This window comes from Vigna unguiculata, chromosome 10, assembly GCF_037176805.1.
Source record: "Vigna unguiculata cultivar grain cowpea cultivar isolate G323 ecotype 2 chromosome 10, ASM3717680v1, whole genome shotgun sequence".
In the NCBI taxonomy this organism is placed as follows: domain Eukaryota; kingdom Viridiplantae; phylum Streptophyta; class Magnoliopsida; order Fabales; family Fabaceae; genus Vigna; species Vigna unguiculata.
In genome coordinates this window covers 50358155-50382995 of record NC_140801.1, presented here as the reverse complement: position 1 = coordinate 50382995, position 24841 = coordinate 50358155, and the positions used below count along the sequence as shown (strand labels likewise).

The 24841-nt window shown below is 29.8% G+C and overlaps 4 protein-coding genes across 7 annotated transcripts; 1 reads left to right on the top strand and 3 right to left on the bottom strand.

Annotated features, from left to right (window-relative positions):
• Nucleotides 1–1734: 1734 nt before the first annotated feature.
• Nucleotides 1735–4471, bottom strand: LOC114165641 (E3 ubiquitin-protein ligase RSL1-like). The gene is made up of 2 exons (XM_085667541.1): nucleotides 3612–4471; nucleotides 1735–1873 (listed from the first exon to the last, which is right to left on the bottom strand). Exons 1-2 carry the CDS (start codon nucleotides 4469–4471, stop codon nucleotides 1735–1737), a joined length of 999 nt encoding a protein of 332 aa, XP_085523667.1.
• A 10128-nt stretch (nucleotides 4472–14599) lies between these two features.
• LOC114166061 (uncharacterized) lies at nucleotides 14600–17393 on the top strand. 4 transcript variants are annotated; one of them, XM_085667682.1, is made up of 3 exons: nucleotides 14600–14800; nucleotides 15317–15602; nucleotides 17329–17393. In XM_085667682.1, the coding sequence occupies exon 2, from the start codon at nucleotides 15393–15395 to the stop codon at nucleotides 15564–15566; it is 174 nt and encodes a 57-aa protein (XP_085523808.1). In that variant the 5' UTR covers nucleotides 14600–14800; nucleotides 15317–15392; the 3' UTR covers nucleotides 15567–15602; nucleotides 17329–17393. The 4 variants fall into 4 exon arrangements, with proteins under 4 accessions (XP_085523808.1, XP_085523809.1, XP_085523806.1 ...); XM_085667683.1 differs by lacking the exon at nucleotides 17329–17393 and adding an exon at nucleotides 17096–17305; XM_085667680.1 differs by lacking the exon at nucleotides 17329–17393 and having other exon boundaries at nucleotides 14601–14800; nucleotides 15317–15955.
• Nucleotides 17394–19465: 2072 nt separating this feature from the next.
• LOC114166060 (agamous-like MADS-box protein AGL29) lies at nucleotides 19466–20200 on the bottom strand. Its single transcript, XM_028050713.2, has one exon. The coding sequence runs from the start codon at nucleotides 20030–20032 to the stop codon at nucleotides 19466–19468; it is 567 nt and encodes a 188-aa protein (XP_027906514.1). The 5' UTR covers nucleotides 20033–20200.
• Nucleotides 20201–23317: 3117 nt separating this feature from the next.
• Nucleotides 23318–24299, bottom strand: LOC114166492 (FCS-Like Zinc finger 17-like). The gene is made up of 2 exons (XM_028051232.2): nucleotides 23939–24299; nucleotides 23318–23721 (listed from the first exon to the last, which is right to left on the bottom strand). Exons 1-2 carry the CDS (start codon nucleotides 24223–24225, stop codon nucleotides 23535–23537), a joined length of 474 nt encoding a protein of 157 aa, XP_027907033.2. The 5' UTR covers nucleotides 24226–24299; the 3' UTR covers nucleotides 23318–23534.
• Nucleotides 24300–24841: the final 542 nt, after the last annotated feature.

Here is a 24841-nt window from a genome sequence, read left to right as displayed (position 1 = left end):
TAGTTTAAAAATTTAAAGTGTTTCTTTCCTATTTTTTTAAAATTCTAAGGAAATATATTTTTTCATATGTTAATAAAGATTATAATACATTATTTTAATCAAATTGCACAAAGAATAAAAATTAAACTAGTTTTAATTTAAATTTGTCATAAATATTTTAACTTTTGAACTTCAATCTATGTTGATAATGATAAATAAGATTCATCACAATAAATTTATATTAATAACATTGTAGTAAATAAATCATCTTTCTAAATTTGTGATCATAATTATGAGTTGAAAAATAAAAATAAAAATATAAAAATCATCAAATAAGTATTTTATACGATAAAAACAATAAATAAAAATAATCCAACGTTTATTTCATAAATAAATTGGTACACCATTAAACAAATTTGCATAAAACAAAATAAATATATAATTAAAAGAATTAAGGAAGTTTTCAGATTTTGAACTAGAGTTTACGTATAATGAAAAATATTTTAGAAAAACAAATATTGTTACAGAAAAAAACAAAAAATGAAGAGTCAAAGAATAAAAAAGATTTTTTGTTTTTTTTATTATGTAATAATGAATGTTATATATGCAATTGAATACTTGAACTTAAAAGTCCAACATTTTAGCATGTGAAAAAATGAATAATAAATAAAAATATAAAAAAGAGTAAAAATAATTAAACGTGACATATCTAAAAATATTTTTATTTCTCGTAATTCATAATATATTATTTAAATATAATTGCACATATTATAATAAAAAAGGAAAGTACCTTATATACGTGAAAAGATTTTGTGATATATAACAAGACACATAATTAGAATAAAAAAATATAACAAAATAAAAAAAAAAGAATTATTTATATAAGTAACGAATTTTGTGATTTAAAACGGGACAAACAATTAAAATAAAAAGAATGTAGCAAAACATAAAAAAAAAATATTATGAAACAAATCTTTGAGAAAATAATATATATATATATATATATATATATATATATATATATATATTACTTAATAAATTAAAAATAATTTAATAATTTAAACAATATAAATCACTGAACATTATTCTCTATAGTACACTCAACTAGTTCATAATAAGCATAATATCAACTATTTCTATAAATGTCATAATTATTTGTTTGTTTAAAGTAGCAAATTTGTGTTTTTCCCAAACTAACCACATACAAATAATAAAACATATAGTTTACTTCATTATTATTATTTTTTTAATTTTTATAGAGGTCTTTCTCATTTTAAATTTAAGTTTAATTAGTTTAATGATACTCAATTTCGTTCATAGGTTAATGTATTACCATCATTAACTTTATAAATATAAATATAAATATCAATACTGAACAAATGTTAATCATTATTGTCTGAAAGAAACTTAATTGAGAAATATTTTTCAAAGTTGAGACTTAATTAACACCCTTTTAAAGAACTAGTACCAAAATAACACTTCTTAACACGAAAGTGTGGATATCATCCGACTCATTAAACCTTAAATTTAATATATACTTAGCTCGTGTATCAAACAAAACTTCAAAAAGTATTCAAGAAAAAATATAAAACTTCCAAAAAGCCTAACATAAATGAACGTATTTCACAAAATACTTATTTTGATTCAAAATTTAAAGATGTTCTGGAAAATAAAGTATCAATCCCAAAAGAAATTATAAATTGAAAAGATAAATCTAATAATAATTACTAAAAATAATTGTGATAAGCCAATAATCTAATGAACATCCTCAAAAGAGGAATTGTGACAATCCAAAATCTCAAATGCATGCGCACGCACCCTATTATGACCTTTGCATGAATAATGTTTACGACTCCAAGACAATCCACAAGCATAGCAAAATTCATGGTCACATCTGCAAAACAAAAGAACCACCATGTAAAAAAGGTCATACATTGTTGTAATTGAATTATATTTAAAAAAGGAATAGTAATAAACTCAAACATATAAAAATGCAAAAAGAAAACTCTCTAAATATAGTCTATTTTTTTTTTTTGTTGAGTTTGTGGTATTGTCCAAGTGCAATTTTTTGTTGTGTTTTGAGGAAAGAACATTCAAAATACCAATTGAAAAAATTTTATATTATTTATACTCATATATTGATACTATGGTCAATGTAAATATTTTTTGTTAAGACGAAAACGAATTCAAATCATATATGCGATAACAAGTTTGTTTGTCATCCTTATTCAAAGGTAGTATTCAACCTTATTAATAAAATGCTTTATAATTTTTTTTGTTAATTTTTTCTTTATTAACTTTTGTTCGGTTCCTAAATGAAGTATTTATTTAAATTTGTTTTAGTTTAAATCCTTAATAATTTTATATATTTTCTTATAATTAATATTTTTTTTATCACATAAATCAATATAGTTTTTTTATCATATAAAATGACATATCATGTTACTATATAATAATTTTCTTTTAACTATTACAACTAAAAAAGTTGCCGTTTTTTTTTTCAACCTCAAAAGTGTGATTTCATATAATAGCTATCTTAAACTTTATGGAAATTCATCATTATGTCATTAAAAAACGTTTTATAGGTTAAAGAAGAAGATTATTAATATACTTAAATAATATGAAACGTTTCTTAATACAGTAGTAATTTCCATGGTAAGTTTAAATGTAGTCACCGTGCTTTACTATTAGTCCCTTTTTTCTTTCTAATATAAGGCTCACAAAAAGTTACCCGTTTCTCAATTTTCTCGTATATTACTGTCCATTTTATTTTTTCTTTCCCAAGTTTACACTTTATCATGGCAAATAAAAATATAATAAAATACACATTTAATACATATATATACTGAGCTAGTTTCAGCATATGACATATACATAGACTAGAAATAAACTTAAAATGGAAAGATTAATTTGTGAATGCTAAAAGAAATTACTCCTTCAATACATGGCACATAAGGCTTACCATATATTGGATAATAATATTTTGATTTTTTTTTTTTACACAATTTTAACTCTCTACTCTCATCCTTCTTCAATTATTTATTTTAAATTTTTTTAAAGATGTAATATAATGATCTAAGTATATGATTGAATTTGTGAGTTAAAATATGTCAAAAAAAAAAAATCAAAATATTATTATCCTTATATCTTAATCTAGTTTATGATTATCCAGAAATAATATCATATATCATAACCTAGTTCATCATTATCCAGAAATAATATCAATTTGCACCCAATCCGTAATCAAAAAAGCTAAAAATTAAACAGCGAAATTTATTCAAAAACTCCAACTAGGGCAAACATAAATATAAAAATATACAGAAAGAGTTAACTCATGTAAACATTACACTGATTAACAATGTATCTCGAATCATATAGTGTTGCCGTTCTCTAAAAAATTCACTCGACTACATCAAGTTTCTGCTAATAATTGTTGACTTCATTAACATGCATGGTTCTGTGACCAAGAGGATCCACATGCATAACAAAATTCCTTCCCACATCTGCAAAAATCAACCCATTGTTAGAACATTGAGTCCAACAAAACAAAAACAAAAACATTCTTAAATTATCACTCTCCAAACAAACAAATGTTGCTTCTTTTCTTAAAATAATGCAGCAAAATCACCAACCTGCAAGAAATATGCGAACATCCTTCATTTTTTTCCACATAGAATCTGCATTTTGGACATCTCCTCCAACTCTTGTTCTTCGCAAGATCCAGCACCTGCAGATCTTCCCTCCCTCTCTCATCATCATTCAATGCGTTAAACTCTCTACAATCTAATCCCGCATGCCATGAAACCTTGCACCGTGCACAGAACAATCTATTACAATGTGGACACTCAGAAATAGTTACCACTTCTTCTTCATCATCACATATCATCATAGCAGAACAATCCTTGAAAGGACAATAAAACTTCTGCGATTCAAGCACCACATTCTCGCAGAGAGCATTTTCCCATCTATCAAACACTTCTTCAGGGATAATCGAACGACAGAACTCAGGCTCTATAACAGCTTTGCATTTTGGTTCGGGACATTTCACCATTGATATATTTTCCTGAATCTTCGCAGCAACATGTCTTCCAATGCAATCTTCGCAAAAAATGTGAGAACAGTTTTGGTTCCTGAACATTTCTTCTCCAGGTTTTGCATCCATGCAAATACCACAGTAGCCATGGGAAGAAGAAGAACATTCACCGATCTCCTTCTGTTTCCCCTTGAGGGTTCTCAAAGGAAGGTCATCGTCATCGTCATCATCATCTAAATCTACATCCACTATAACAACTTGTTTTTCAACCCTAGCACTTAACGTTGTGGAGGAATAGAGCGCTTCTTGTAGCTGTAACTCTTCCGCATATTTCTCATCCGAAATCGGAAACATTTCTTCAGCATCGTGAAGTGCTGAGAAGTAGAAATCGTCGACCACCGAATGAGGATCTTCAGCAGTGGAGGGAAAGTTCGTTGATGAAGATGAAGTTCCCTCCATTCTGTAAAGAATTTTCAGAGGAAAATGATAGCATTGTGTATGATATATGCATTTTTATATGAGGATGGTGATGGAAGAAAGTAGAGGAAATGAAAGCATGGAGAATGCAAAAGGTGAAGCGATAGTGGTGGGTTTTAAATATTTGACCGTTTTGTTTTAAATGATGCAGCAATTGAAATGTTGGAATTTACGTTACTGTGAATGAATGCTACCAAATTTCACATGGTGTAATGTAACCAACACAGGAGAATAAAGCATTAATTCCTTATTTTGTTTTTCAAAACGATTAGATTCTCCGAGGAACATGGTAGTAATTATAGAGTTGGAAAAACGGTTTGGGTTCGTGCTTAAAATTTTTAATCCATTAGTCCATTGGACAAGCCTGTGAATAAGCTCTTTTTCCAAGTTAAAATAATTTTTTTTTACTGTATTATTGAAAGATGAAAATATATAATTATTAATATTTATAAATTAAGTTTCGATTATTAATTTTAATAATTTTCTTTTATATTTAATTATAATAATTATTTTAGTTTATTGGATCGGAGACATTACTATTAATTAAAATTTAAAAGAAATAAAAGTAAAAGGATTAAAAAATTAAAAAAGGTTGGTGGACTAGTCACCTAGGACGAATTAAGATTTGGCTATTTGTTTCGGTCCTAAATTGTAATTTTGAAAATATATTTTAGAATACTCAATCATAAATGTATAGAAAATATACTTCAAATTAGTTATTTCAGAATGTATTTTTGTATTTATTTTTTATTTATGAATTCAAAAATATTTTTCTAAACAATCGATCCAAAATAGAAAAATATTTTTTGGATTTGATGTTCTCGAAAGTATTTTTTAAGTTGAAAATATATTTCAAAACAGTCGATCTAAAAAATATTTTTCTATTTTAGATCTAATATTTGAAAAGATATTTTGGATCTAAAAATATCTTTCATAGCACCTAATTCATAATGTATGTATAAAATAATACATTCTAAATTAGGCATTCCCAAATATATTTACAGATTCAGGAAGGCAAATGGCTGAATTAAGATATTTGTGATATCATGTTTCCAAGAACTTAATCAGTAATTATTAAAATATGATCATCATAATCTCAAGTTAAATCATGTTTTTTATATATTTTTTATACATCGTTTGATTGGAATAATTTACTATTTACAAATTGATTTAGTTATTTGTTAGATCTTATTTTAAAGTAGACACTATAAGAAAATATTTTATTAGTAATCAATTTTAATTATCAAAAGTTGCTAGTCGCTATAGTGACTAATTTTGATATCAATTTACAAAGTAAATAATTATTGGTTAATAAAATAGCCACTATCACTACAAGAGAAGTAATTTTTAAGGGAGGTTATTTTTGGCATTCTCGACAGTTTTAACCTCCACTAAAGGTGTTACCCGCAGTTTGGTTTTCCCCTAGAAAAGTCAGCGTCGTTAACGGATTAACATTATGAATGTTCATCATCTTTATAGATTTATATATTGTTACAGGTTATAGGAAAAAAAGTGTTCACTGCCTTTGCCATCATGGGTGGTGACTATGGCACTGGTGATTGATTGGTGATCTCCTAGCTCTCAAAGGTTGTGAGAACCCTCACAAAAAATCCCATATTTTTTAGGGATCCTAGACAACTACAATTTGAAGCTAATATAATTTGGCAAAATAGACTATGTTTGTGTCCCAACCTTTTTCAAATAATCAAAGGTGGCTGAAGCCAAGCCAGTCAAACAGATTTGTTAACATTCAGTTTAAGTAGTTCATCAAAACCATACTCCAATACCCCTATATCACTTAAAAGTTCACACTAAAGGTAAATACATTTCTTTCTTCAATATTTCAAAGTGTTTCACATTCCAAAAAGGATAATATATTAGATGTAGTGATTAATGATTAAGAAGATTCATTGAACACTTATAAATGAAAAAAAAAGTAAAAAAAGTTATAAAAAAAATATTATGGATGTTGTGAGGGTAAAATGGTGGTATGTGCATCACTACTCTAAAATTAAAGTCATGGAATACCTACTTGGTATCATTTGTCAGGTCATTCATCTTGAATAGCTTATTGTCATAGATGTTGGTGCTTTTTATTTGGTCTTATCTAGACAATTTTCCCACTGCCATAACATTAGTAGTGCTAGCCAACATCTCTGAGATTAAATCTACCTCGTTCTCATAACCAAACTCGTATCCTACATCTGATATATGTTTGACATAAAAAGAAAAATCATGTACAATAACTGTAGACATCATCATTTGCTCATCATACCAACTCTTTGTGGCTTCTTCAAAAAGTGTCATCGGAGGCTCCATCATACCCTGCACATTATTGTCATAATTAAGGTGTCGGTACAATATAAATGAAGAAAAAAGTTCATTTTAAAACACTTACACATTGTTTTGATGTAGAATCAACATGACTACACGCATCTATGACATTACTCACAGTTGTGGTTTTTGTATTCCCATCTCTGAAATTTTGCACAATTGCTTTTGTAAAAGAAGATTTTAGAATTTTAGGATTTGCAAATGGATAAGAATTTGGTGGCAATTTGTCTGAGGATTGACAAAAAGTGAAAGTGGTCGGTGTCAGCTCATTATCAAGAGAAGATACTTCTATTGAACCAGACACTGGTCCAGTCATTGGCTTTATTCACACTTTGAATTGCTGCCTTATGAACGGATATTGATCCATGTAAACGGATGCATAAAATGATTTATATGTTTCATTTAAGCATGCATAAACGAGTGGGTGTAAGTATCATATTATTTGTTACTCGCAACAAATTACAATCATAATTAATTTATATTTTATTAAGTTAAATTGAATTAAAATTAAAATTTAATGTATAATTTATTAGATTTAATTTAATTATAATTAAAATTTAATTTATATTTAATTTCATAATTTTTTTAATAATTTTAATTAAATTTTATTTTAAAAATTTATAATTTTGTTTAAATATTTGTCAACATGGATACATGCAAATTTTTTAAAACCAACTGATAATTTTTAAATAAGTACTTGCACCAGTAATGAATATATCTTTTTGTTATTATGAGTTTGGACGTCCAACTCAATCCGTTATCATCCTAAATATGTATGACATTGAGCATTGAAGTGGATGTTAAGAAAAAGTTTAATAAGATAAGTAATTTATATAAAAATATTTTTGTTCAAAAAACACAGTTTTCCATGTTAGAGAGTGGTTGCAAAATGGGAATCATTAGAGAGATTGATGTTATTAATATTTACATTATGATGACACCAAGAACCAAGTTTCGTACCACTTCTCTATTTCATGAACTTCTTTATGTGTCATACAGTCTATAGTGTTAAAAAAGATTACTTCTCAAGTCCCATTTTCTACTTGTATCGATATGATATTCACCATAAGATCTATAGTTACGAAATGGAATCATTTTTAACCTTGTTTTTTTTTATGTATTTTTTGTAAGTTATTAGACACTTTTAATTTATTAAACATGTTAATTTTTTCTTAATTCTCAGTTTTAATATAGAAACGAGATAAAATTATTTTACTTCGGACACTCTGGAGATAACATAATTCCATTTGTTATATATTGCATATCTTTCGTTGAGCGAAATAATATAAAAATAAAATAGTTTCCTTTGTATTTTATTTATTTTTTCTTTTTTTACTCTTAGCAAGTGTATATTGTTTTTATTAAAGGAAAATCCTTACGGTCTCACCACAAAAACTCTTAAGTAATACATTAGGGAAAAATACGTTTTTGGTCCCTGAAGTTTCACCAAAAATTATAAATGGTCCCTCACCGAAACTTTCTCACCGTATGGTCCTCATAGTTTTGAAATGAGTGTTATTGGTCCTTCCGTTAGGACGGCGTTACAAAAAATGGTGAGTGGCAAACGGCGTTCCACCTCAGCATGTGAGATGTTGACACGTCTTCACATAAAATGTTGGCACGTGTCATTAATTTTTTATTTTTTAAAAATGTCTGAAATATCAAACGCACCGTTTAACTTGAATGAGTGAAGTAAACGTGAAAGGCAAATGTTTCTGACCTAAGTAAAACACGAGCAGTACTTTACCTAAGTAAAAAACACGAGCAGCACTTTACCTAAGTAAAACACGAACAAAAAGGCAAATGTTTCTGACCACCGTTGTTGCATACTTCAGTCGCGACGACCACCGTGAGGGAGAAGAATCTTGAAAGCGCTGGAGAGAAATTGGTTCTAGGTTGCAGAGAAAGGGGGTTTCGCGTGGTTCTTGAGTCGAAGTGGGAAAGCTTGTTGTCGAAGGGCATTTCGTGTCGTATCTCGTGGTGAAGACGAAGTCAAAGGTATGGGTTTATTCATTTGAGCGACGCATTTTCTTTGGTTTTATTTGATTCATGTACGTTGTTCTATTCTGATTTAGCTATGGTTTGTGTTGGTTGCGATTTGTGTTTATTTTCGTGCATTTAGGGATTCTATTTCTTTCATTTTTCAGAGATGGGTTTTTCGATTGCGTTTTACCACATGGGGAAATTCGAGGCCTTTAAAGGAAGGTTTCTGAGATACAAGGGAGGGGAAGAACATGTGGTCCATGGTCTGGATGCTGATAGGTGGTCATATTTCGAGGCACTGTCCATCTTAAAGGATGAATTTAAATATGACGGAATGGTGAAATTGTGGTGGAAGCCTAAAAGAGGTAGGATGGACAGAGATTTGAGGCCTCTGGTAACAGATAAAGATGCATTGGAATTGTCTGGCTATGCTGAAAACAGAAAAGAAGAGGTCCAGATTTACGTAGAACATGTTGTTAGTACCGCTGAGCCAATTGAGTTTATTGAAGCTGCTGTTGTTAATGATAATGGTGGTCAGGATGAAGCTGCTGTTGTTAATGATAATGGTGGGCATGGTGGAGCTGCTGTTGATGCTGACAGACAGGCTGAGTCAAATGTTGTTGCTGTGGAAGATGTAAATGTGGTTGTTGCTGCTGTGCATGAGGCAAATGTGGCTGCTGTTGTGGATGATGGAAATGTGGCTGCTGCTGCTGTGCATGAGGCAAATGTGGCTGCTGCTGTGGATGATGGAAATGTGGCTTCTGCTGTGAATGATGCAAATGTGGTTGATGTTGTGCATGAGGCAAATGTAGCTGCAGATGTGGATGTGCAAAGTGGTGATGATAGTGCAGTTGAAAATGGGTATGAAGTGTTGGATGAAAGTGAAGAAGAACTTCATAGAGACAGTGATGATGGATTTGGATGCAGTGATACACCACGCAGGAACATAACATATGTTCTTCAAAGGTGGTCCAATATGGGAAAGAGTAGGAGAAAAAGGAAGCGTTCAGCTAGTGCAAGTGCTGATGGTTTTGAAACACCCCAATTTGGTGGAAATCATGACATGGATGCAACATATAGCACAGATGAATTACAAAGCGATGTGGACTGTGAAGGGGAGGAAGTGCATAAGTACCCAATGTTCAAAGCTGATGACGTGGGAAGAGATTTCAAATTCTGCCTGGGAATGGAGTTTTGTTCCCTTAAGGAGTTTAAACAAGCTTTAAAGGAGTATTCTGTGTTGAATGGGAGAGAGGTAATATTTCTTAAAAATGATGATGTTAGAGTTAGGGCTATTTGTAAGAAGAAATGTGGTTTTTTGATTCTGTGTAGTAAAGTTGGAGGCAGCCACACATTTCGGGTCAAAACATTGGTTGATTCACATAGTTGTGGGAGGGTATTTGCGAATAGAAATGCGAACAAAGATTGGGTTTCTAAAGTTGTTGCTAACAAGTACAGAAACGTGGGCAAGATGACTGCAAATGAAATTATAGATGACATAAAGAAGACTTACAGTGTTGGGATTAGTAGGTGGAGGGCTATGAAAGGAAAACAAATTGCCATGGACATTGTAGAAGGGGATGAGGAGAAGCAATATAGCTTGTTGTATGACTATGTTGCAGAGTTGAAAAGAGTGTTTGCTGGTACAACATGCAAGATTAAAATTAATCATCCCCTACCCACCCTGCAACCACGTTTTGGGTCTTTTTATATGTGTTTAGAGGGGTGCCAGAAAGGTTTCATTGATGGTTGTAGACCATTTATAGGTGTTGATGGTTGTCACCTGAAAAATAGTTATGGAGGGCAGTTGTTAGTAGCTGTAGGGAGGGACCCAAATGACCAATATTTCCCACTTGCCTTCGCAGTGGTGGAAAATGAGTGTAAGGAGACATGGAGATGGTTTCTTAGTCTCTTGTTGGATGACATTAGAGATGTACAAACTAATCGCTGGGTGTTTATTTCAGATCAACAAAAGGTAAATTCTTAAACTACATCTGTTTATTTATGTTCTGCTGTTGTGTATCTAAATTTATGTTCTGTTGTTGTGTATTTAAAGGAGTATTATGTTCTGCTGTTTTTTCCAGGGGCTAATGCAAGTGTTCGACGAAATCCTACATGGGGTGGAGCATAGATTTTGTCTAAGACACTTGTACAACAACTACAAGAAGAAGTTTGGAGGAGGGATTGTAATTAGAAACCTCATGATGGGGGCTGCCAAAGCAACATATTACCAAGGTTGGGAAGCTAAAATGGAAGAGTTGAAGAAGGTAAACCTTGCTGCATATGAGTGGTTAGTTGCTATTCCACGACATTCTTGGTGTAAGCATGCATTTAGTGTATACCCTAGGTGTGATGTGCTTATGAACAACTTATCAGAATCTTTTAACAGCACAATACTTTTAGCTAGGGATAAACCTATTATTACCATGATGGAGTGGATTAGATCATACTTGATAACTAGATTTGCTACTTTAAGAGAAAAGTTTGTTGCATATCCTGGAGTTGTTATGCCTAAACCAAGTAAAAGGCTAGATAGGGAAGTGGAGAAGAGTGGCAATTGGATTGCTGTTTGGAGTGGTGATGCAATTTTTGAAGTTACTCAAGGATTTATTACGGAGAAGTTTGTTGTTGATCTTACAAATCATAGGTGTTCTTGTTATTTTTAGGACTTAGTAGGCATTCCATGTAGACATGCCATTGCCGCTATTAACTACAAGTTAGAACAACCTGAAGACTATGTCCATCGATTTTATAAAAGAGAGGCATATGAAGCTTGTTATGGGCCTCATATTTCACCTATTAATGGACAACAATTATGGCCAAAGACAAATGCAACTCCACTACTGCCTCCTACATACAAAGCTCCTCCAGGGAGGCCCAAGAAACTAAGAAGAAGAGAGGCTGATGAAAATGTTAGTCACTCTAAAGCAGGGAAAAAACCAGTGAAGATGAAGTGCAGTAAGTGTAACCAATACGGCCACAATATCAGAGGTTGTAGAACTACAAAAAAACAGAAGGTAATCTCTGCACCATAATTTATAAACATTTACAGTTAAATTACAAACATTTAACTTCATTCATGCATCTTACTTACAGGGGAAAGGACATCAAAAGAAGAGTAATGCTGGAAGTCATTGTACCCCCAGTGCATCTGGAGCGAGACGAAGCAACAGGTTCAGATCTGCCATAGGGAGCACATCACAACCACCAACTAGAACGGGAGGGCGAAGGCCTAATAAAGGAGTGGCAGCCACTGTGGTTTTAGGCTCCCAAGCAAGTTCTAGCAACCCAAGTTGACAGCGCATGTGAGGAACATTTAGAAGACTGTGCTTTTGTTTCAATGATAGTGGATGGTTATTTTTAATTGTAATTTTTGAAAGCTGTGTTTTGGGGCAAGTATTATTAAGTTATAGCCAGCTATGAATCAGCTTTTGTGTGCACTTTATCAGACAAATATGGTCAAGTTGTTTGGACCACTTGTTACCTTTATGACTAAATGACTTGTTTTGTAATATCTTTATCTTTATGACTACTGGTGTTGTTTCAAATTGCAAAAAAATCGAGTTAGTTAATTCTGTAAGCGTTTTCATGTATTAATCTCTATACATGAGATTTATCCCATAGCTTAAAATAACACACAGGTTCATAACAGCGTAGGGACTAAAAAGAATGACTAATAAAGGGCTACTAACAATTTCAAGTTATATCACAATGCCTGCAGACATCTTAATTTAACAGCAAATGACCAATAGTTCATAACATCTTCCTACACACTACCCGTTACAGTTGATCTTCATCACAAAAAAAAAACACAAAACATAATAGTGACTGCCCATGATACAAGGAATGCACACATCTTCAATTGACCCATTTTTCTCTCTTCGATCAACTTCTTCTTCAACTTAGCATTCTTCTGCAACACATCTACAAGCATTCTTTCATTAACACAAACACTGTCCTCCTCGTTTTTCTCTATTGGTACTTCCTTTTCAGGTTCAACTTCATCAACCCATTGGAAGAACCTACAATTTCTGTCATTCTGCAGTGAAAAAAAAAATCAATCCAACAAAAATATTTATCCCAAATCAAAACCCTAAACACTCAAAATGACTTTATTACTTACAGCCCAATTTTTACATCTCCAAAAAAATCTCCCATTGTTCTTATGGGTAGTGGCTTTCAAAAGCAACAAAATTTCTCCACATCCGCAAATTCTTGGCACAAATCCAGAACTTCGATTTTGAGAAGATGAAGATGAATTCGTCGAACACTTGGATCCATAACTCCTCCTCATATTGGGAAAGCTTAAACAACAAACCTGGTGCTGGTCGATTTGGGTCCTATCGAATCTCTATTCCACTTCACTTCCACTGCAACTTCGAATCTCTATTCCACTTCACGGTTAATCAATTTCGATTTGGGTCCTGTCGCAGGCTGGTCGTCGTCATTCTCTCTTCCGGTGCTGGTCTTCCAATTCAAGCACGGAGGTAAAACAAGGGCAACGAAATGTAGGTTAAAAATTGAAGTTAAACGGTGCGGTTTGATATTTTAGAGATTTTTAAAAAATAAAAAATTAATGACACGTGCCAATGTGAAGACGTGTCAACATCTCACATGCTGAGGTGGAACGCCGTTTGCCACTCACCATTTTTTGTAACGCCGTCCTAACGGAAGGACCAATAACACTTATTTCAAAACTATGAGGACCATACGGTGAGAAAGTTTCGGTGAGGGACCATTTGCAATTTTTGGTGAAACTTCAGGGACCAAAAACGTATTTTTCCCAATACATTATTTACTCTTACCTTGTGTTTGGATGAAGCATTTCAACAATACTGAGAAATTGAAATGCATTATATTTGAATTGCTTGCAATTAAATTCCCTTCCTTTTCTAAATAACTTGTTTGGATAAAGATATTAAAATACCTTACATTTCAATTTCTTGTTTGGATAAAATAATTGAATTTCTTGTGAGATAAAATTTCATTTTATCAATATTTATTTTAGGCTTAATTATGTTTTGAATTCATGATAAATTTGGAAACAGGTCGGTCAGGCTTGTCGGGTCAACGAGTCGGTCATGTCATTGGGCTTGCCCGATACATTTGGGTCGTCAGGCCCGCCTGACACCTCTAGGACATTTGGCTCGCCAAACCCGTGTGGGTCGTCGGGCTTACTCGACCCGTTTGTGTTATCAGGTTAGTCCGATCCGTCAGGATCATCTGGCCAACCCAACCTGTCATGGTTGTCGGGTTTGCCGGGTCTGTTTGGGATTGAATTCAGAGTGTGAGGTTGAGTAAGAAGAATTTCAAATTACACCTTTTTTTAGAGTATTTGAATTTTTTCTAATTTAGCTAATTGAAATACTTCAAAAAAACTGCATGCATTTTAAATTCTTTTTAATTTCTTTATCCAAATAAAGAATTTCATTGCAAAGAATTTCAAATTCTCGAAATAAATGAATCACCCTATTGAATTGTCCCGTCCAAACACACCATTAAGGTACATATCAAATATTTGCGCCATAGGTTTTCTTGATTTCTATGACACATCACCTGCAAATATCTTTTCATATTCAATATATAGGTTTTGTAAGAAAATATACAATAAATATTTTAATTTAATAGGAAATCATTAATATTAGAAATGTTCTTAAAAAATATTATTTTTACATAATAAAGAAAATTAATTAATGAAGGACAAAAATATTTTTTCTCTAAATATATTTACATTCCCGTAAAAAAAAGTTAAATTATTAAGATTAATTAAATAAATAAGGCATGTACTCCGCAGTCACGAGCGAAACGTCGCGTTTAAAAGCGTGGAGAAGAGGAAATGAGCAATGACGATGTTGCGTTTCGCAGTGTTCTTTTTCCCTAAATCGTTTTAGGTTTTCCAGAATTTCTTGTGATTTTTCAACCGTCGCATTCCTCCATTTTCCCGTTTCGGTATATTGCGAAATCAGGTCAGTATCGTCCACCTCTCGAGATTTGGTACGATCTCTCTCTCTCTCTCTCTCTTAACTATGGAAACGGATTTTTTTAAGTTGTCGATCTATGGATAACTTGCAGCATCTTGTATTGAATTTGAAATTTTACAGAGCACTGAATATTTTTGTGTTTATGGTTGATTAGTTGATTAGTCACTTGCTGGCAACTCATCGTAACCATGTTTTTGAGTGCCCAAATTTCTTTGAATTTTCTTATTCTGGAAATAGAGTTAATCAGTATCGTGAAAACACTATTTCTTAAGTTAAAATTTGATTTTCCGAAATCATTTAGATTATTACATAACATTCTTGCTCTCTGCATCATCATGATATCATTGTCTAAGTAGTTAGTTATCTATAGTGTTCATGTGTCAATGAATTGAGCTTTAGTTCATGTCGTGAATAGATGGAATACAATAATAATAAACGCAATGTTTGAAGGTGGTGGAATAAAACCACAAAACAAATGACTTCTTCAGTACAATTCGACCTGATTCTAATTTTTTTCTCTGTCTGGTAGTGATTCTTGCAAAAGTGGTATTGCAATACCAGATATTTCATTTCAACCAACCACTGAAGCAACTGAAGCAGCCGTAATGGGTATAATTAGGAGTAGCTTCCTTTTCATTGCTGGGACGACTTTTGGGATTTACTTGGTTCAGAATTATCAAATTCCTAATTTGAGGAATCTAGCAGACACTGCCTTGTTACATGCAAAGCAAGTTGAGGAAAAATATCGAAAATCTAAGAAGAAGAGCGATGATGATTAACCATGATTAGAATCATCACCTCCCCTTATTAATCAGGTTCTGATTTTTGTATCTTTTGAATATTTGTCCTGCATTTTATAGATCATAGGATGAGGTACCCTTATTAACTAGAGCACTTAGAAAACACAAATTATGGAAGATCTTTATAGAAGGAAGTTTTCTTTGCATTTACAAACACATTAAATCCAATTTTCACGAGAATTGTTTTCATTCTTCTGTCTTCTGGTTGTAGTGGCATGATGAATATTGAGGGTTGTTGTTGACTTGTTTGTTCTAATCCCTGTAAGTGTAATTAAAGATCTGCTTATATTTGCAATAAAACAGTGTTATTGCACTGTTATTGGTTTATTATAATCAAATATTGTATTTAATGTTCTTGAAAGTCTAAACTAATTCTAAATTAATCTCTTGACGTTAGAACCTCATTGTCATTCCTCAATATATGATTGAATGACTGTTTGTAAATTGTATTAAGAATAGAACTTTATATTCAGCTAGAGTAGTTAAATGTTTTCTTGGCAGATAAAGCATTGGATGATTTTTTCCAAACTGAAAACGTGAAAAAAAAATAGCAAAAAATGTTTTCTCATTTCAAATAAAATGAGGTCCGAGAAAAAAAGAGAGACTATATATATTACTGCCATCTAATAAAAATACAAGAGTATATATTTGACCGTTCTGTTTAATATGTAGCATGAATTGCAACCAATGGAAATGCAAAAAGTCAGTGTTGGAATTTACATAAGTTTGAATGCTAATGAATGTGACATGAATACTGGAATGTAAAGCTTTAATTCCTCTTTCTGTTTCCAAATAGATAAGATACTCTATATTCTAGCAGAAAACTTCGCTTGTGGTTTAGCATATTTGGATCATGACGGATATAGTATTATTAATCAGAGTCCTTTCAGTCTTTTAGATATAAGTTTTCTAACTTGACCTAGTTTTTATGGCCTAAGATTTAAGAGTGATATCATATCTTATTAATGGTTTTTTTTACACCAGTTTTAAGAAAAAAATAAGAGAAAGAGCAGGTTTTAAATTAATTACGAATCATAGACCAAGTCGTGTTGGGTTCACCTAAAATCACTTGCAAGCCACATGATTCTGAGCTAAATTTCTGGGAAGTGAAAGTCGTGTTTAGCAGACAAGAAGACTTTGAAGTATTTTGCATTATACTGAAGTTGTGTTTATGCTGAAAAAGTAGTTCTCAGTGCTCACAACTTTCAATTGAATTTTGTAAATTAAAAACCGTGTTCAAGAGGCACGACTTCAAATGGAACATAATTATGTTTAATAATATGTATATATATAATACCTAAGTTTAAACTTTATAAGCATTCATCATTATTAAAATGCGTTTTATAGGTTGAAGAAGGAAGATTGCTAATGTAGTTAAATAATGTGAAACGTTCTGTTTAATACAATATGAATTTCCATTGAAACTTACAATAGTAAGTTTAAATGTACTCACCCCGCATGAATTTTGTTTTTGTTAATATTCTCGTATACTGTCTATATTTATTCAGGGATGACAATACAAAGTAAGTCATGTCGCTCGCAGACCCAAAAAGAGTTTGTTTTATTTCTTTAATGCCTTCTATTTTGAATATTACTTTGTATTCCTTTATCATCCACAATTTCTGAACTCAAAGAGTACCTTGTTGTTTCTTTCACAGTAATATGTTCTGTTGTTTTATTTTCACTTGTATTCTCAGGTACAAGACTTCTTTTCTATTTACTCTTTTTTATTATTCTGCAGATTAAATCTAAGTATTGGTGTGGCAGAGATGTTAGTAAAATATTTAATACAAGTCTTAAAAAAAAGGTTAGTCAATATTCAATGGTTGGATAACTTACTAATTTACCTTTTTCTTTACCATTTGACTTTTTAAAGTAATTCAATTTGTTTGACTTTTGTTTTTATTTTTTAAATTATTATTGAAAATTAAGAAATGATTTATTTTCGTTTCTTTCAACTAATTATTTTGACAAAAAAAACTCATATTTAAATGCAATTTTAATATTAGACTTAAAAACAATTTATTACTTTTTATTAGCTTAATCAGATTAATTACATAATCAATAATTATTTTTATTAAAATTTTCTATAAAACTAAACCATATCATTAGTAGGATCGGGCATAATTAATTGAACTGATGTCAATTAAATGTACTACTTTAAACTAAATTTATTGAACTACTTGAAGAAAAACCTGAACTTCAATAATTCAATTTTAAGAAACTAAACTATAATTAGGATACAATTTCTTTAGGTAGATCAATCATGTATGACAATGTATTTTGAAAATTTAAATGTGATTTTTCACCAAAAAAATGACAAACTCACTCGACATATGTTACATATGTTTGATAGTTCAACTTCACCGACACAATCGAAGGAAAAACGAAAACATTATTTTTTTTTCTTATTCTTTAACAAAATTATTAAACAAAAAATAGTTTTTACCAGCATGAATTCTTTAAAACAAAAATACATTTGAAATTTGAAACAATTCAGAATTTCATTCAAAATGACCAATATCTCAAAACCCAACTTTTCATCGTCATCTTCCACCCTATTAATATCTCCAAAAACTTTAAAAGCAATTTCAATTATTATTTTCTAAACACTTTTAAATTATAAAAGTTAGATTATTATTGCATAGTACAACCATATATAATAAAATTAATACAGTTCGGTTTAAAATTAGTGCAATTCAGTTCAAAAATAGTATAATTTGATTCAAAATTAGTGCAGTTTGGATAAAAAAATGGTACCGTTTGTTTCAAGAATAGTATAGTTTGGTTCAAAATTAGTTCAAAAAGAGTATAGTGATTTAAAATTAGTGCAATTTGGATAAAAAACAGTACTATTTGTTTTAAAAATAGTGTAGTTCGGTTCAAAATTAGTTCAATTTAGTTCAAAAAGAGTATAGTGATTTAAAATTAGTGCAATTTAGATAAAAAATAATATCGTTTGTTTCAAGAATAGTGTAGTTCGGTTCAAAATTAGTGTAATTTAGTTAAAAAATAATACAATTTGATTCAAAATTAGTGCAATTTGGTTCAAAAATAGTATAGTTTGATTAAAAAATGGTGCAGTTTGATTCAAAATTAGTATAATTCAATTCAAAAGTAGTGTAGTTCGGTTCAAAAATAGTGCAGCTTGAAAAAACAGTTTTGTTACATAGCAGTTTAGTTTATATTATAGTGCAGTTTAATTCAATTCAATTTTTTAGAACAAAAAATAGTTTAGTTCAGTTTATTTGAACTATCTTTTGCTTCATGCAAACTAATTTTCAATTCACTTTAATTTTTAACAATTCAGTGCATTTCATTAAATTATGCCCAACCCTGACCATTAATAAACATATAACATACTATTGTCATATCCAATGTCATAAATTGGTCCCTTAAGTCAAATATAGGAAAATTAAACAAATAGTTTAGTATTTAAATGGAGAGAGTGTTATATTATCACCTCTAATTAATGACACAAAAATATTTCCACTTAATTTATTTGTGATATCATGATACTATCACTATCATGTAATTAACGAAAAACAAACATTCACACTTGGATATGTTCTAATGTTAAAAAAAAAAAAATCTTGGATCTGACAGCATATTACAAGATGTCAAACAAGAAAGAGAAGAATATGAGAATAGAACAGAAGATGTTTATTGAATGAAAGAAGATCATTACAAAATACCAAACGAGGAGTTTATAAAACAGTGAAGGAAAAAGAAAAAAACTAAACCTACATCAGAACATAAACTAACTATAACAGAAGAAGAGAAAAAATATAAATGCATGTCAAAAACATAATCCACTATTCCTCAAAGAGCCATTACGAGTTTTTTTATGCCATACTCGATGAAAAACATCTTGATCACTACAATTTATACAAAGAATCGGATCTCAATGAAGCTTCTTTCTCTTGCAATACTGTGATTAGATTAAGCTTCAAACTTTCCAAGGAGCACTTGAACTCTTCAAGATCCTCCAAACCCATGTTCTCATGTGAGAGATTCCACCTACAACCAAAACAAGAACTAATGTTTTGTGCTTCCTTCAATTCTTTCAACTGCTTCTGTTTTTCTTTCAACTTATTCTGCACATTCTCATATTCCAGCCTTTGCTTTTCAAGAAACTCTTCATGCTCGTGCTCGCTTGTAACTCTGCATTGTTGGTACACTCTTCCGGTGACGTAGCGGTGGAGGACGGCGGCGGTGGTGGGGTAGCCACAGGAATAGACGTTGCCGTTTTGAGAGGTGATGATATAAGCAGTTTCTACTCTGCATAGAAGAGAAAGTTCAGTGAGTTTGTTGAAAAGCCCTAATTTGCGTTTGGAAAAGGTGACGCATCTTCTGTTTCTCTGTTCAACTTCTTTGATCTCAATCTCTCTCCTTCTTCCTGAATTTGAAGTTGTTCCATCGTTTGCTGCAGAAGGAGGAGCCATTAGAATACTTCAGAAAACAGAGAGGAAAAAGAAACCTTAAAGAATTAATGACTCTGAAACATGAATTGCAAAATGTTTTGGCGGGAGTCCCTTTTATAATGTCCTAATCTTGCAATCTTATCTTTTTCATTGTATTAAACTTTAAAATTTAAATTTAAATAATATACAAATCAAATTCTAAAACAATTCTTTCATTTTATGCCATGTGTAAGTTTTGGTTTTAATAATAATAATAATAATAACTTTAGTTTTGGTGACTTTCAATTGTTAAAAAATTATTCAAATAAAAACAACGGTACCTAAATATTTTGTAAATAAGGATAGTCTGATAATTATATTTGTAAATATTTTTAAAAAATAGTCATCTACTCTAAGAAAAATACGTTGAAATAATATATACCAATATATAAAGAGAATTTTCTCTTCTGTCCCTATTTTATAATGTCTTTTTACAAATAATTATTTATTAAATTTTTAAAATTAACGATTATTTTTACCTATTTTTTATAAAACTGTTTTTTTTTATTCATCAACAATTAATTTATCTATTCATTTTACTTTATCAATTAATTTATGTACTCATTTCACTTTATTTTTAATAAATATAAATTTATTTTATATATTAACTTAATAACATTACATTATTATCACATACTAATATATTATATTTATATTTAAAAAATGCGTACTACATATGTGTTGTATATGTGTATGCTAGTATATATTTAAAGAGAATAAAAATTATAAGTTTATAGATTATGTAATGTGTTGAGAAGGGTACGAGAGAAAGACAAATAATATAGAAAAATAATGAAAAATGATTATGCGGAGAAATATTTGCACATATAATATTTGAAGTGACATTAAATATTTAATTTTATAGAAATAATTAAAAGATTAAAAGGAATTGAAAAAAAAATTCATTATTTCAAATATAATAACTAACTACTTTAATAAGTTTTTCGTAATCATAATGATAAATGTTAATTATATATATATATATATATATATATATATATATATATATATATATATATATATATATATATATATATATATATATATATATATTCTTTTAAGTGATATTTAAAATCTTGTAGATTGACGTTTATTTTATTTTATAAATGAATAGTTTAAAATTAAAAGAATTCAAAATTAAATAATATTTTTTTTCTTCAAAAGTAAAATCATTTGGTAGGACTAAGAAAAAGTTATTTTTAAAGTTTTAGATTTTAAAATTTAAAGTTAAATGAAAAAAGAAATGGATATTTTAAGATTTGATATGATTTTAGCTAGAAATATTCAATGAATCTGAGTCATTTCTTTAAATATTTTGTAAGAAAGTTTTATACAGCTTTTATATGGTGGCAGTTACTTGAAAAGGAAGTAAAAAATATATTTTATAAATATAGTTGTATGATTTATTTGCTTAGTTATTTTTTGTTATTTTAAATGCTTTAATAATTTTTTTAAAGTAATTCGTTTTGTACCTCTCTCTACCTTTACTGGTCTCGTGATATTATAAAACTATTTAAAGTAATTCAATCGACTAACATATACTAATTTAAACTATTCAAATATTTAAAACAAATAAATGTTGTGATAATATTTTTATATTTTTTATATAAATATTTGTAAATGAAAGATAATTTTAACCAACTTAGAATTAATATAAATCATCTACTAAGTCAAATTACCCAATACACGTAAAACTATTAATCAAGTAACAAACTTTACAATATTAAGAATCCAAAAAAATCAAATTGGTTACGTCATGTAATATAATTATTCCACTAGATATAATTTTAACCATTCACTTAACTAAGTAGCCAATACAGATAACATAACTAACTAATAGAACAAATCATATATATATATATATATATATATATATATATATATATATATATATATATTAATTATCCATAAATCCATAACGACTGCAAATAAAATATTAGAAGTCAATAATAGTAAAAATAAATATATATCTTTTGAAGAGATCTCAAACCACATAGTATTAATAGAATATAAAAATATCAATTCCCACTTTTATAAATTGATTTTATATAAATATGAGTTAGATTTAATAACAAATATTTTATGCTTTTCTAGTAAACAATAAGTATATCTTTTTGAACTAGAAGACAATAAATTCATTTTCGTCTCTATTGTTTTCTTCGTTAACTTTTTCTTCTTTATGTCTCCCTTCACACCTTTCTTTACCTATTTAAGATTCAGTTCCTCTACTCATTTATTTTCACAATATTTATCTGAAAAATAATAATTTAAAATTGAAAATAACCGCTTGACAACTATATAATAATGATGATAATAATAATAATATTATGAATGGATGATTGATGACTAAATGAAAGAGAAATGTTTCATGGACATTCAAGATATTAATAGACATTTCAACTACAACCTAAAGAGAGGAAAGAAGATAAAAGAAAAAAAAATAATAAATTTTGAAGATCAAGAATTATATTATGATTTTTATATTTTATTTTTATCTTCTATTTTTTTATGTGATTTAATGTGAGTTATTTTTTTTTTTTAAAAATAATAGTACATTAATTATGATCCATATTAAACCATGTTAAAAAATGAATGATAAGAATTAAAAAATAAAGTTATAATATCATTATCCTTATAAAATATATGATAAGAGGATAGAAATAAAATAAAAAAATAAAAAAATGTATATTAAGTATTTTTCTTATAAGAATATATATATATATATATATATATATATATATATATATATATATATATTCCAAAATAAAATTATCATTTAATTGTATATTGATGTTTTAGATACCTTTCCAAAGCAATAAATAAGAGTGGCCAGTGTGACTCAGCAAAAATAGGATGTAGTCAAGTCTGTTAACGTTTTCCTTAAAATATTTCTCTTCTGTCACTTTCTCTTCTCTCATCTTCTTCCAAGTTATCCATCATTTTTATTTCAAAAATAAAAATATATAATTGATCTTTATAAAAATTATAAACATTTTATTAAACTGAAATAATAATCTAACTTTTATAAAATCCATTGATAGCAAAATATCTTGATGCCAGTTCATATGAGTGTTTAAAGCTGGGTCCAATATTTATTATTCCTCCAATGAATTTCCTTGTCAAAAACAACACTTCATGTGATAAGATATATACCCATTAATTATGGAAAATTGAAGGGCTAGAAACGGAATTTAAAATCTTATCCTTATCTACCATTTTTCATACATAAACATAAGTACGTCAGGGTATGATAACAACAGCATAGAATATTCATAATAATAATAATTATTATTATTATTTTTTCTTTCCAAAGATCAAACTAAATATAAACTATGGTTAAAAAAATATTGAACAACATGTCACAATCATTCTGTCAAAATTCTCAAAAACAAAGATGAACAGTATAACATGTTTTTCCTTTGCAGGAATCTACAAAAATTATTATTTCCAGTGGTTTTCATTATTCTGATAAGGAAAATTTTCTTCACACTCTAGATTTCAGTCTCTGCATTCGAAGGTCCTTCAGTATAAGACGAGTCTCTTCACGCGCCTCACTGCAACATTGTCTGTAAGATGCCACCATTTTCTTCGTCGAGCTTTCTAATTCCTTCATCTCATCCAAAACTATTTGTCTGTTTCGACACTCCACACTGCAGAAACCTTGATCTCCTCTGCACAAACATCATTTCACAAATCAAAAACACAACAACTACGTTAATTTCGTCGCTAATTCAACTCCACAAAATTAATTGACTTGTAAAATGAGGTTTGCATCCATTTATATATTATATTATACCGTAATAGACTTAAACTCATGTTTCTGATACCATATATAATTCAACCTCACAAAATCTATTTATAAGATGAATTTTACATCGATTTATGTACCTGTACATGTAAATATCTTTGTCTGGACTGAGGTGTTTATTGCAGAGATTGCAAGTTTTAAGGAAGCAGAAGTCGTGAGGGATGGAATAATGGTTTGGCTTTCTCATTGCAGATTTGAAGAGAACGTTTGATGTGTTGTTTGAGGTGGTGGTGATTTGAGGGAGAAGTCTCAAACCAACGCTGCTACTCTCAAACGATTTCTCATGCTTTCTTCTTTTGTTGACATGCTTCAGTTCTTGTTGGTGTTCAACTTTAAAGGGGCTAATGTTGATGAACTTTGGAAGCATGGTGGTGAGTGGAGAAACGCAGAAGGAAAATGGAAAACACAGAGGAGAAAGAAAATGGGAGTGGATGAATCGTTGAAAGGAAGGAATGGCTGATATTTAAAGGAACCATGCCCCACAAAAAGGCACTATCACTCATGTTTTTTTTTTTTTACTGTGTAAGGTTTTGTGGCCTTATATAACACGTGTGGGATTAAGTTTCATTAGAATACAAATATTTTTATTTATCTGGGATTGATGCAGGCTTTTACAGCATGTTTTTGCTTAGGTCAAAAAAGTTGAGAAGAGGGAGCAAAAAATAATGGAGTAGGTGGTGAAAATTATGGCTTGTGTCTATTTCTGGGTTTTGTATTATTGCTTTTATTTGGCCCACAGGGACACGGCCGAAAGATGCTGACAGAGATTTGTTTGTATAATAATAGTTTGCAATTTACACACATGAAACTTGTGCTACAAAAGATGACATGACATAAAGTATATGGTTAAGAAAATTAAGCAAAGATTCCACACATGGCACTGGCTTAGCCTAACACTAAACTTTGGAATCCACCATTGTTGCAGAGTTCTTGATGGAAAAGTAAGAATGGCAGTAGCCACTTGCCATATATCTGTTAAAAGA